Below are 13,564 nucleotides of genomic sequence, written 5' to 3' on the forward strand. Positions count from 1 at the left end.
TCTTAATCATCATTGGGACAATTTAATCAATTATAATAAAGAGGGTCTAATTTTTTTTCTTTAAAATACAGTATTAAATGCGGAACGTAATGGAATACATTCTAATATACATCTCAGTATTAAAGTACAAGTCTAGTACTATATACAATCATTCAAACTAAAGTTTAACAACTAAATATCAAGTGTCCAAACCCTATCTCTAATCAAGTCCGTAGTCTCTACTCTAATCACGATCTCTCTTCATCTCCTCGACCCCGATCCTGTCCCACCTGTTGTCATGCACACATACAAACACGACAACAGCCGGATAACTCCGGTGAGAAATATATCCCAGTATAAATCAATGAAACATGCAATCCTATAAACAATGTCAAAGCATGTAACAGATATCAGTAACATGTATCGAAATCTGAAACATAACCAATATAAAATCGTCAATCAACTCATATCTCAGACTAGACTCATTCCGAGTCTAGGGATCCCGGTTTCCAGACGTTGGTATTCTATATCGAACATCAGTAATAGAAGAAACTCCAATTCTATCCACTTCGATATAACCAAACATCCGGTGTCTTGACCTATCCGTCACAGACTTTGGCATTCTCGCCAAACCCCTGTCTTGTAACAAGGTGCAATGTGTCAGTGACGATTCCATCACTATTGGCACTTATGTCACAAGATCACTCGTCTAATACTCGTCTAATACATGCTTTCTATAAATCAATAGAACAAGCATATCAATTCAAATCAATGCACATAATAACAATAAGTATGTGATTTAGGGAACTCAAGTATATCGTACTCGAGTCGTTCTCCCGGTACCACATTGACTTATACCTTTCTTTTATTGCAGTTCTGACGACGTTCCTGTCTGGAATTCAAAGTCTGTCAATACTCTATCTGGCAATGACAATATCAAGAAGTACAATATCAATATACTGCTCAAATCAATACCGAATCTGATCAATCTGGATTTAACTCAAAATCAACGGCATAACGGCACAATCCCGATATCCCCGTCAATACAATATCAACATATATCAATTACAAATCATAACCAATATCCGTTACAATCCAGAATCAGTCAATGATCCATATCTGTTCAATTTCCAATTAATATAATCAGAAAATCATAACAATTCCAAAATCAATTTGTGCTTCGATCTGACTTCGATTCTACGAAGTCTAGTATTCCCAGAACACATAATATATATCAAATCATAATTCCTCTAATACATGAATTTCAAATCATGTTAGAAATCGATGAAACTTACATCCTTGTGTAGCCCTTGACAAGAGGAACACGGAAATATGTTCAGATCAAAATTCTGATAACCGGGTACTGCACAATCAAATTTTGAAACCAAAATGAAGCTTGAGGAATTTATCTATGAACTCTCGGTCTTCTCTCTTGCTAGAAATCTGAAGGAAATACATTATATACATGGTTCCATGCATGGCAAGACAAGTGTCCCACTCAACTTTCATTAATTGCACTTTAGCCCCTGAAATCTTCACTATTTGCAATTTGGTCCTCACAACTCTTTTTAATTCAATTTCAATCCTATGGAATTGTAAAACCATGGAATATGACTCAACATTCCAAAATTCATAAATTAAATAATCTCGGATTAAAATGATAAAATCTCAGGCCTTACACCATGATAACTCATTCTTCTCTCCTCCTCATGTTGGCCGAATTTTTTTTCTTAAAAATTTCTCTCTAATTTTTGCTTCACTTTTGTTGAAGAAAATATGCATTTCTCAAAGAAAAATGCTCTAATTTTTCTAATGCAAAATTAGAGTGGATTTTTCTAGTTAGTGGTGGAACAAATTTGAAGGAAAGAAGGAATTTGAGCAAGGAGTGCTCAAGGGAAGCTTGTAGATTGTCTACCTTCAAGAGCTAAGTTGTTTACAACATAGTTAGAGCCAATAATCAATATTTGTGATTGATAAGTAAACTTCTAAACACCCTATATTTGTGTTTATTTTGATATTTGCTACATACTAAAGGGGTGCTCGGTTTTCTTGTTTAAAAATATGATTTTTGAAATTCCGTTGCACTTCCGGGCACCATAAGAGATCCACTTTCATATACAATACTACTCTCCAACTTTATTTCGAATCCCGGAGGTTGACTTCTGTAAACTTCCTCTTCAATTTTCATAAATGAATTCTTTATATCGAATTGGTGCAATGGTCAATCAAGATTTTCCGTTGAAGATGACAAAATCCGAACATTGTGGATTTTGGCAATAGAGGCAAATATATCAGAATACTAAATTCCATAGGTTTGAGTGAATTGTCTAGTCACAAATCGAGCTTTGCTGTCAAAGATAACAAAATCCAACATTGTTTAACCATCACACAATCGTAAAACAATAAAACTATTAGTATAATTCTTGCCAGAACCAGCCTGTAACATAAATCAAATCATCGTCTTTACAATGCGATAAAAATCAAATGTAATACGGAAGCGAATAACATAATAACCAAAATAAAAGACAGAATAAGATGATTGATCTTGACTGAACTTACTTGATCACCATCTTCGAAAGTGTTGTTGTTCTTCCACTTCAATTTGCCCCTATTTGTTATCCGGGGTAGAGTGTAAAGGATGATTATTTTGTGAAATACCCAATAAATGGAGGTCCTATTATAACAATTTGACCTTCATATTTCAAGCATAAATTTTCACGCGTTATTATATATAATTATAAACAATTCTCAATCGGACCATCATTCATTAGGAGTAAACTAAAGCTCGTCGAAATTTAACACCATAGTTGAATCCAATCATAGGCATGTTATATTGGAATTTTCTCTAAACCAAACACCTCTAATATCCCAAATCAGGATATGTAGTCTTTCTCCTTGAACACAAATGCTTGTTTAGATCATAGGTTTGTTTTATTAGTATTGTCACCATACAAGATATCTCTAATGTCCGAAATCTAACTAAATTTGAAAAATAAATGTTTCAATATATTTTACAACATAGATTATCAAAATTACAAAGAAACAAATATTATCACAATAGATGAAAAATATATTTGTTTTTTCTTTTTCTTTTTTGCTTTTTTAGTTTTCTCTCGATGTGGTGATGATATGGCACAGATAATTCGCTTACGTGGCTTCGAAAAAGCACCAATGTGAACTATGGAAAACTAAATGTTCAGTAACTTCATAAACTAATAATTAAACTATGTTCGAATATACAGAAAAACAAAAGTAAACGCAAAGTTTTAACGTAAAACAACTGAAACAAATATATAGAATTTTTTTTATCGTTATTCATAAGACAATAAGAATAGTGACATCAGCGTAAAACTCTTCTAAACTTGAATTCGAGACCGTTATTCAAAATCTTAGACCTTTCTTTCGTAGAATTAATTCTTTCTTGTAAATCATGAGGAATCGAAGAATTACAGATGAACTGGGAATAATGCACCTCTCGTGTTCTAGTTATCTTGCTTTTCATCATCTTGGCGTCGAGCTATTTTTCTGCACCACCTGTGTCCGCGTTCCCGAAGGCACCCCTTGTTGATCCCACGTGCGGTAATTTGAGATAATAAATATGAAAATAAAGAATAAAATGGACACCGAGATTTACGTGAAAAACCCCTAAAAATTATTATGGTAAAAACCACTGGCAAGATGAAAAGAATTCCACTATAATATTTTACGATTTACAACCACTCACTGTGTTTTCAAATAGACACTCTCTTAATACAGGAGAACAAACACCTCACAAATGTTATAGAACTAAACACTCAAATGCTATAGGATGAGAGAAAACTTGAAGAAGTGATGATTTCAGAATGAGGGAGGAGCTCTATTTATAGAGCCTCTTGTCCGCGTATTCTTATTTTCAATAAAACTCAGCCCGTAGTCCCTGCCACCAACCATTCATTCAATTTCCCGAGATGCATTTAATTCATTTTGTCGAGACCCCTCTCTTTCAAATCACCCTCGTCTATATCTAGTGAATCGTTTACTATTTAAAAATCTACAACAAAAATGATAACACAATATTGATATCGAGCAGATGTTGTGTTGACATAGAAACTGGTTATTGAAAAAACTGGTTATAACAATTAATTTTTCCATTTGATCGATAAACGGAAAAACCGAAGTCCGCAAAAAATAGGATAATTCAAAAAACACTATCATAAAATATAATAGCTTATTTGTGCACAGGATCGACAAATGGAAGCATAAATTCATTACCTAAAGTAAAAACCTGGAAATCAAATCATAACAAGCAGATAGAGGAATATATGATGAGAATATTCTAATTAATTTTTTTTTTTTAAGTTTAGGACATATATTAAACATTCTCTAGCTCAATCTGTTATTTCCTCTCCCTCGCCTTTTTGTTGGGTGAATGGAGAATTTCCTTCTTGGTTGGTTAATTTGTATCTGTGAACATTGGTTTTTTCTTAATAAAATGGATACATTTTGCTGGTAAAAAAAAAAATATATTAGCAATTAATCCACCTAGAATAAAAAAATGTACAAAAATTAATTACTCATTGAGGAAAGCTATAAAACGGCATGAAAACTTCATAAAGTCTTGGAAATACCAACAAAGTTAATTATTAAATGAAAACATATGAGGAAAAAACCATAAATTCATAAAAGAATATATATATATATATATATATATATCTCTGCAATATGGCTTCCGCTGTAACCTGCAAATAAGAAAAGAACTCGTGAATGGGCGCCGGAGGGGTGTCCGGCGTGGCCACTCCGATGCTTAAGTCAGCAGGTGAAGATGATAACCAGTGTAGCTTAGATAAAAGTAAAGGCTACTGGTGTAAATATGTGCGTTAACATGTGTTGGTGAATGAATCATTCTCCAGCACTAGAGAAGAAGTGAAAGCCAAAGTCCCACAAATGAATTACATACATGCTATTTATAGGATAAAAGATAGTAGGTAGCTTGTTTTCAGTGCCTACTTGCCACTTCCTGTCACGCCACCCTACTTTTCCATCAAGTCACATCAATAGGATTCTGTCAGGTGCGCTTCTGGAGACAAGATCTTATCTTCTGAACCACTCGAATGCGGCACTGTTATCGAGTTGCCTGGGTAGAATGCCTCCCGGGAGATTTATACAAGAGTCCGGGACTATGACTGCCCGGAGAGTAGAGCATGGGATTGCACCTGCCCGACTCCAGAAGAATCCATCTGCAGACTCACTCGGATTTGGGAATCCATTTGATATTCCGGGTCATCCATGACCCGGGCTCTTACGGGGGTATCATCACCCATCCCTTAAATAGTCGGGCTAGAGCCATACTCGCTCTCCCGATCAGTCATGCCTGGATTCCCAAAGAGATCATCAATCTTGTTCTATAAAAGCATCGTGGGCTTCAAGTCTCCCATAAATGGGATGAAATGCCGGAGTCTCGTGTCTTATGGACTTGAGATAAGATGCCGGGGCCTCGTGCCTCCCGGTCTTAAGAGAATTTTCCAGGGCCTCATCCCTTAAATAGTCGGGCTAGAGTCATACTCACTGTCCCGATCAGTCATGCCTGGATTCCCAAAGAGATCATCAATCTTGTTCTATAAAACCATCGTGGGCTTCAAGTCTCCCATAAATGGGATGAAATGCCGGAGTCTCGTGTCTTATGGACTTGAGATAAGATGCCGGGGCCTCATGCCTCCCGGTCTTAAGAGAATGTTCCAGGGCCTCATACCTCCCGGACTTTGAATAATGTGTCGGGGCCTCGTGTCTCCCGGACTTAAGAGAATGTTCCGGGGCCTCATACCTCCCGAACTTTGAATAATGTGCCAGGACCTCCTGTCTCCCGGACTTAGGAATGGTCGAGGTGTGGTGTCTCGAGCCAGGTTTGAGAACCCTGTGCTTATAAGTAACCAAGGTGTGGAGCCTTGGGCCGGGGAACATGTCTCGGGACATGGGAATGGTCGAGGTGCAGAGCCCTGAGCCAGGTTTGAGAACCCTGGGCTTATAAGTAACTAAAGTGCGGAGCCTTGGGCCGGGGAGCATGTCCCGGGACTTGGAAATGGTCGAGGTGCGGAGCCCCGAGCCAAGTTTGAGAACCCTGGGCTTATAAGTAACCAAGGTGCGGAGCCTTGGCTTTCATGAGTGGTCGAGGTACGGAGCCCCGAGCCAGGGTACGGATCCCTGGGCCAGGGTACGGGTCCCTGGACTTAATAGATAACAAGGGTGCGGAGCCCTGGCCTTCATAAATGGTCGAGGTACGGAGCCCCGAGCCAGGGTACGGATCCCTGGACTTAATAGATAACCAGGGTGCGGAGCCCTGGCCTTCAAGGAGCCTCGAGCCAGGGTACGGATCCCTAGACTTAATAGATAACTAGGGTGCGGAGCCCTGACCTTCATGAATGGTCGAGGTACGGAGCCCTGAGCCAGGGTACTGATATCTGGACTTAATAGATAACCAGGGTGCGGAGCCCTGGGCCGAGGAGAATGTCCCGGGACTTGGGAATTTGCGAGGTGCGGAGCTCCGAGCCAGGTTTGAGAACCCTGAGCTTATAAGTAACCAAGGTGCGGAGCCTTGGGCTGGGGAGCATGTCCCGGGACTTGAGAATGGTCGAGGTACGGAGCCCCGAGCCAGGTTTGAGAACCCTGGGCTTATAAGTAACCAAGGTGCGGAGCCTTGGGCCGGAGAGCATGTCCCGGGACTTGAGAGTGGTCGAGGTGCGGAGCCCCGAGCCAGGTTTGAGAACCCTGGGCTTATAAATAACCAAGGTGCGGAGCCTTGGGCCGGGAAGCATGTCCCGGGACTTGGGAGTGGTCGAGGTGCGGAGCCCCGAGCCAGGTTTGAGAACCCTGGGCTTATAAAAAACAAAGGTGCGGAGCCTTGGGCCGGGGAGCATGTCCCGGGACTTGGGAGTGGTCGAGGTGCGGAGCCCCGAGCCAGGTTTGAGAACCCTGGGCTTATAAATAACCAAGGTGCGGAGCCTTGGGCCGGGGAGCATGTCCCGCGACTTGGGAGTGGTCGAGGTGCGGAGCCCCGAGCCAGATTTGAGAACACTAGGCTTATAAATAACCAAGGTGCGAAGCCTTGGGCCAGGGAGCATGTCCCGGGAGTTGGGAGTGGTCGAGGTGCGGAGCCCTGAGCCAGGTTTGAGAAACCTGGGCTTATAAATAACCAAGGTGCGGAGCCTTGGGCCGTGTAGCATGTCCCGGGACTTGGGAATGGTCGAGGTGCGGAGCCCCGAGCCAGGTTTGAGAACCCTGGTCTTAGATAATGTGCCGGGGCCTCGTGTCTCCCGGACTTAAGATAATGTGCCGGGGCCTCGTACCTCCCGGGCTTAAGATAATGTGCCGGGGCCTCCTACCTCCTGGACTTTCAAGAATGTGCCGGGGCCTCATACCTCCCGGACTTAAGATAATGTGCCGGGGTCTCGTACCTCTCGGGCTTAAGAGATTTTCCTTTACCTGCTGTATTAGTTTTATTAAAATTCAAATCACTAACCTGGAAATATTGAATCCGAATTCATTTCTGGTAGAGTGAAACTTCTCTGGTTGAGCTAAATTAGGTGACTAATATAGTTGTATGCTACTGAGTGCATAGTAAATGTTCTTCATGCCAATCCGGGATAGCTGCTGAGCTTTGAGCCCATATAAAATCCACATATAAGATCTGAGTACCGAGCTGGTCGGACTTGTATGTTTGCCAAGCAGAGTTGGGCTTATTTTTGAATAAAAACTATATCTACATCTTGAGCTCAATTTTCCACAGACGGCGCCAATGATGGCGATCCTAGTGAAATGGATGAGCAGGGTCGGGTGCTCCACCGGATCTGTTATCAAGATAATGAAGAAAACTGAGCAAGAACTATATCTGTGATGAAGATATATCTCTGCAATATGGCTTCCGCTGTAACCTGCAAATAAGAAAAGAACTCGTGAATGGGCGCCGGAGGGGTGTCCGGCGTGGCCACTCCGATGCTTAAGTCAGCAGGTGAAGATGATAACCAGTGTAGCTTAGATAAAAGTAAAGGCTACTGGTGTAAATATGTGCGTTAACATGTGTTGGTGAATGAATCATTCTCCAACACTAGAGAAGAAGAGGAGCCAAAGTCTCTCAAATGAATTACATACCTGCTATTTATAGGAGAAAAGATAGTAGGTACCTTGTTTTCAGTGCCTACTTGCCACTTCCTATCACGTCACCCTACTTTTCCATCAAGTCACATCAATAGGATTCTGTCAGGTGCGCATCTCGAGACAAGATCTTATCTTCTGAACCACTCGAATACGGCACTGTTATTGAGGTGCCCGGGTAGAATGCCTCCCGGGAGATTTATACAAGAGCCCGGGACTATGACTGCCCGGAGAGTAGAGCATGGGCTTGCACCTGTCCGGCTCCAAAAGAATCCATCTGCAGACTCACTCGGATTTGGAAATCCATTTGATATTCCGGGTCATCCATTTTAAGTTGGAACATATAATAAATATTAGCAATTAATCTACCTAGAATAAATAAATGGATACAAATTAATTACTCATTGAGATAAGCTATAAAATTAAGTGAAAAACGTTAAAAAGCCTTGAAAATGCCAACAAAATTAATTATTAAATGAAAGAAAAATGAGACAAAACCGTTTTAATATATATATATATATATATATATATTATATGTAGAGAGAGATATCTATTTAATAATTTTTTGAGTTTAGGACATATATTAAATATTAGCAATTAATATACCTAGAATAAATAAATGGAAACAAGTTAATTACTCATTAAGCTAAGCTATAAAATGACATGACCAACTTCAAGTGTCACTTGTATGTGTGTGTATATATATATAATATATATATATACACACACACATTAAGCTAAGCTATAAAATGACATGAACAACTTCAAGTGTCACACATTAAGCTAAGCTATAAAATGACATGAACAACTTCAAGTGTCATACATATATATATATATCACTGTTCGAAAATGCGGCCTAGGTGGCTGGGCGGAGGCCAGCCGCACCGGTAAGGGGCCAGGTGGCCAGTCTGGGCGCTAGGCGGGCCTGATTTTTTTTAAAAAAATTTGAGCTTTTAAAATTTGAATATCCGTTAACAAGCCCATTTAAAAAAAAATAAAAGTTGGGCTCACTAGGTTTTCTTGCAGGCTTTCTTTCCTTCTTGTTGTTTTCCAATCTCTCGTTCCAGAGACTTTCTTGGCCGCGATATTTCTTCTCAATTCTGCGATCTTTCCAGTCTGAAGTTCACGCCATTCCTACAGTGTTCAGGTCCATCTCTATTTTTAAGCTTTAGGTTGAAGTTCAAGCGATCTCCTTCTCACGCCATTTCCTTCTCACGCCTTTTTTAGGGAAGGGTGCAATTTTTTAGGCTGAAGTTCTCAGCATACAGGTCCATCTCAATTTTTTATTTTTTTATGCATGATACAGGTCCATCTCTATCATTGTTGTTCTTGACCATGAGGGAGATGTGGCACTTTTAAGGCTGAAGTTCACGAACATTTCCTTCTCAGCACCATTAAAATTGTTTTCCTTTGGTTTTGCAAATTATGGATATCATAATTTGATCAAGCACCATTATATGATTAGCACCATTTATGGATATCATTATTTGAGCAGCTGAAGTTCACGTCATTTATGTATATCATTATTTGATCAGCACCATTAAAAATGCTTTTATGGATATCAAATATTTTTCTTTGGTTTTGCAGTTTGATACAAATATATGAATGTTTCCTGATTGCTAACTGTTAACATATTATTGTTCACGTCATTTCATTCTCACTCTTATGTTAGTTTTTAAGCTTCAGTCCATCTCCATTTGGAGGGTAACAATGGCAAGCAATCCATCATCGACTCCATCCGTCACTCAGCCTGAATCTGGGATTCTTAAGAGAAAGTCAAATAACATCGGATGGGAGTTTGATATGTTGATTGATCCTAAGAACCTCGACAAAGTTAAATGTAAGTTGTGAGGGAAAATGATGTTCAGTGGTGTGTATAGAATCAAGGAGCACATATGAAATATACCTGGAAATGTATCTGGGTGTCGAAACACATATCAAGAAAGATCGTAAAAAGTGCAAAGAGGCTATTTTAGAATGGAGAAACAAAAAGAAAAACAAAATACTGGAAGAAGAAAGTTGTAGTGCAGAGGTGAATATTTCTCTAGACGAAGAAGAAGATGCTGAAATTAAAGGGATAGATGGAATTAAAAAACCTCATCTACTTGGTCCCATGGATAGATATGCATCAATTATTGCTCTAGAAAATGTAAGTTCAAGTGAGAGTAAAGTGATTCATCAAAAAATTATAAATGAGGCTCTTTTCAAAGAGAGAACTCAACAAGTGCAACAATATGTTGGGAGATGGGCTTATGAAAATGGAATCTCATTCAATGCTCTTGATAATGATAGCTTCAAGCAACTAATGGAGGCAGTAGGTCAATTTGGACCAGGTTTCAAGCCTCCAACTCAATATCAACTTAGAGAGCCACTTTTGAAAGCTGAAGTTGAAAGATTAAAGTAACTGTTGAAGAAGCACGAAGAAGAATGTGCAAAGAATTGGTGCTCAATTATGACAGATGCATTAAGTAATAGAAAAAGAAGAAGCGTATTAAATTTGTGTGTTAATTGCAAGGAGGGTACTGTACTTTTAGAGTCTAAGGAGTCTTCAGACGAGGCACATACAACTGGACTTATTTTTGAGTATGTTGACAAGTGTGTTGAACAAGTAGGAGCTCAGAATGTTGTTCAGATTGTAAAAGAAAATGCCACCAACAATATGATTGCGGCTAAATTGATTAAAGAAAAGTGGCCAAGGATACTTTGGAATTCATGTGCAACTCATACTGTTAATTTCATGCTTGAAAGTATTGGCAAGCTTCCAAGATTTAAAAAGATTATCGACCAAGCCAAATCTTTTACAATTTTCATTTATACTCACCATAAGACTTTGTCACTGATAAGAAGTTTTACGAAGAAAAGAGACATAGTCCAGCCAGGAGTTATCGGGTTTGCATCAAACTTCCTCACATTGCAAAGTTTGATCGAGAAAAAATCTAGTTTAAGGATCATGTTTACAAGTGATATGTGGGAGAACTGTAAATGGTCAAAGACAAACAAAGAGAAATTGGCTTACTCTACTGTGATGCGCGTGAGTTTTTGGAATGATGTGACAATTTGTTTGAAAATATTTGCTCCTTTGGTAAGAGTTCTCCAATTGGTTGACGGAGATAGAAAGTCATCCATGGGGTTTCTATATGGGGAGCTTCTTCGAGCTAAGGAAGATATCAAGGTGGCCATGAACAGTGTCGAATCAAATTATCAACCTATCATAGTGATTATTGAGTAAAAAATGAAGGATAGACTGGATACATCATTGCATACCACAACTTTTTTGTTAAATCCCTACTTCTACTACAAAGATAGTTCTATTACTCTTTATGGAGAGGTCGCGGCAGAGATTTTTTAATGCATGGAAGTTTTGCATGCCGATGAGTTTGAACTGCAAGATACAATTATTAATAAGAAATTTGCAAAATATAGAGATAAGACTGGGTTATTTGGGAAAGCATTGGCTGCAAAAGCATGTGAAAAAAATGATGATACATTTGATCCATGTACATGGTGGAGTACCTACGGTGCTCACACAACCAACTTGCTAATAGTGGCATTGAGGATTCTTTCATTAACTACAAGTTCATCTGGGTGTGAAAGAAATTGGAGTGCATTTGAAGGAGTAAGTTTAAACTTTAATTAAAATAAATTATTAATTTTTAAAGTGTATGTTGATATTCCTAACTATAATAATTACTTTTTCGGTTTTTTTTTTAGATTCATACAAAGAAAAGAAATGGTTTGGATGTCAGTAGGTTGAACAATCTAGTATTAGTCCAATTTAATGCTAGATTGTTTAACAAGCAAAAAAAAAGAGAAAGAAAGGAACGTCGACGTTCTTCTAGAAAAAGATGCTTCAAACGCACAAGGTTGGATTGTGGATGGTGGGGAAGAAAATAAAGTTGAACCAGGTTCGAGGTTCACTTGGCAATTAGTTGATGAAGCAATTGGGGCAGATGAAAATCTACAACCCCGAAGAAGCTCTAGAGTTAGAGAACTTCACGAGGATGATTTTGAATCTGAAGAAGAAGATGATCACAATGATGATATTGATTTTGTGTCCGATGAAGAACAAGTTGTTGAAAATTTCGGAGAAGAAGAAGTGGAGTAAATTTTTTATGACACATTAGACTATTTTATTGTGAATTTTGGAAGAAATATGAATTCTTTCTTATTTTATTGAGATGACACATAATAAATCATATACTAGAACTTCAACACGATAACATCAAATTTAAAATATTATTCTAGTTAATAAATTTTAAGTTTAGGACATATATTAAATATTAACAATTAACCGACCTAGAATAAATAAATGAACACAAATTAATTAGTCATTGAGCTACTCTATACAATGACATAAAAATCTCAAAAGGCCTTGGAAATTCCAACAAAATTAATTATTGATTTGGAGGTTTACTCAACATTCTGGAAAATTATCCACTGAATGGGAAAAACTACTTAAAATGGTCTCATTTTGTGTAAACCTACTTGAAAGAAAAAGAGTCCATCTTCTAATGCCATGGTTATGTTATAGTTGTGGGATTCATTGGATTCAAGGATCATGGTCCTTGCATCTACCAAAGCTGTCACATCCCAAGACTGCGATGAATTCATCCAGTGTTGTTTCACAATCACACAATAATAAAATAACAGTCTTCGTAGTACATTATACAACAAAACCAATATCTTTCAATAAAATAATAACATTGTCTTTACAATTATATGAATTCAAATACAAAAGGAGCGGAAACAAATTATAATCTAAATAAAGTAAATTAAAATAAGACTTCGATATTTATCACCATCCTTAAAACGTTTAATGTTCCTCATCGTCAAGTTTATCTTCGTTATTATCTGGGGAGGGAGAATAATATGTGAGTATTTTTTAGAAATACTCAGTAAATGAGGGTCGATCGATCATAATAAATAACAAAATACATATATTTATACAATTCAAGGAATAACATGTCAAAATAAAAGATGAACAAAATAATGACACTGAAAGTCATATTATTCTTCACGGTTTACTGATCAGTCATTAATTTTTATTCTTCTAAAGGGCGATGTCATGTTATCGGTTATTATATCCCACTGCATCAGGGCCTTAACAAATCAAATATCAAAAGCCGGAAATTCTTTACCGTTTCAAATGAAAATCATAAAAATGCCTTCAAATAATTTCATACGTGATTTTAATTATACAAATTATATTGAATCGAAATGAAACAATTAAATCATATATCAAATTGAATGAATATATCATGTCAATTATATTTTCAAATACATACATATATTTTAAAGCATAAATCTACTGACAGTTCTTAGATCAAACATGAAAGAAAACTCAGTGTCAGTTTTTCGAAAATAACTAGAATTTGACCATAATTCTTGCTTGAGTTTGACAGAACTTGAATCAAAATTCTTTGAATATAGTGAGAGGTTATGATATTTTTTGTGATTTAAC

The 13,564-nt window shown here is 37.8% G+C and overlaps 1 protein-coding gene across 1 annotated transcript; it reads left to right on the forward strand.

The window, feature by feature from the left end:
- The first annotated feature begins 10,555 nt into the window (after positions 1 to 10,555).
- Positions 10,556 to 11,332, forward strand: LOC142520165 (uncharacterized). Its single transcript, XM_075623164.1, has one exon. The coding sequence runs from the start codon at positions 10,556 to 10,558 to the stop codon at positions 11,330 to 11,332; it is 777 nt and encodes a 258-aa protein (XP_075479279.1).
- Positions 11,333 to 13,564: the final 2,232 nt, after the last annotated feature.

The sequence above is a fragment of the Primulina tabacum genome, chromosome 12, assembly GCF_025594145.1.
Source record: "Primulina tabacum isolate GXHZ01 chromosome 12, ASM2559414v2, whole genome shotgun sequence".
Classification (NCBI taxonomy): domain Eukaryota; kingdom Viridiplantae; phylum Streptophyta; class Magnoliopsida; order Lamiales; family Gesneriaceae; genus Primulina; species Primulina tabacum.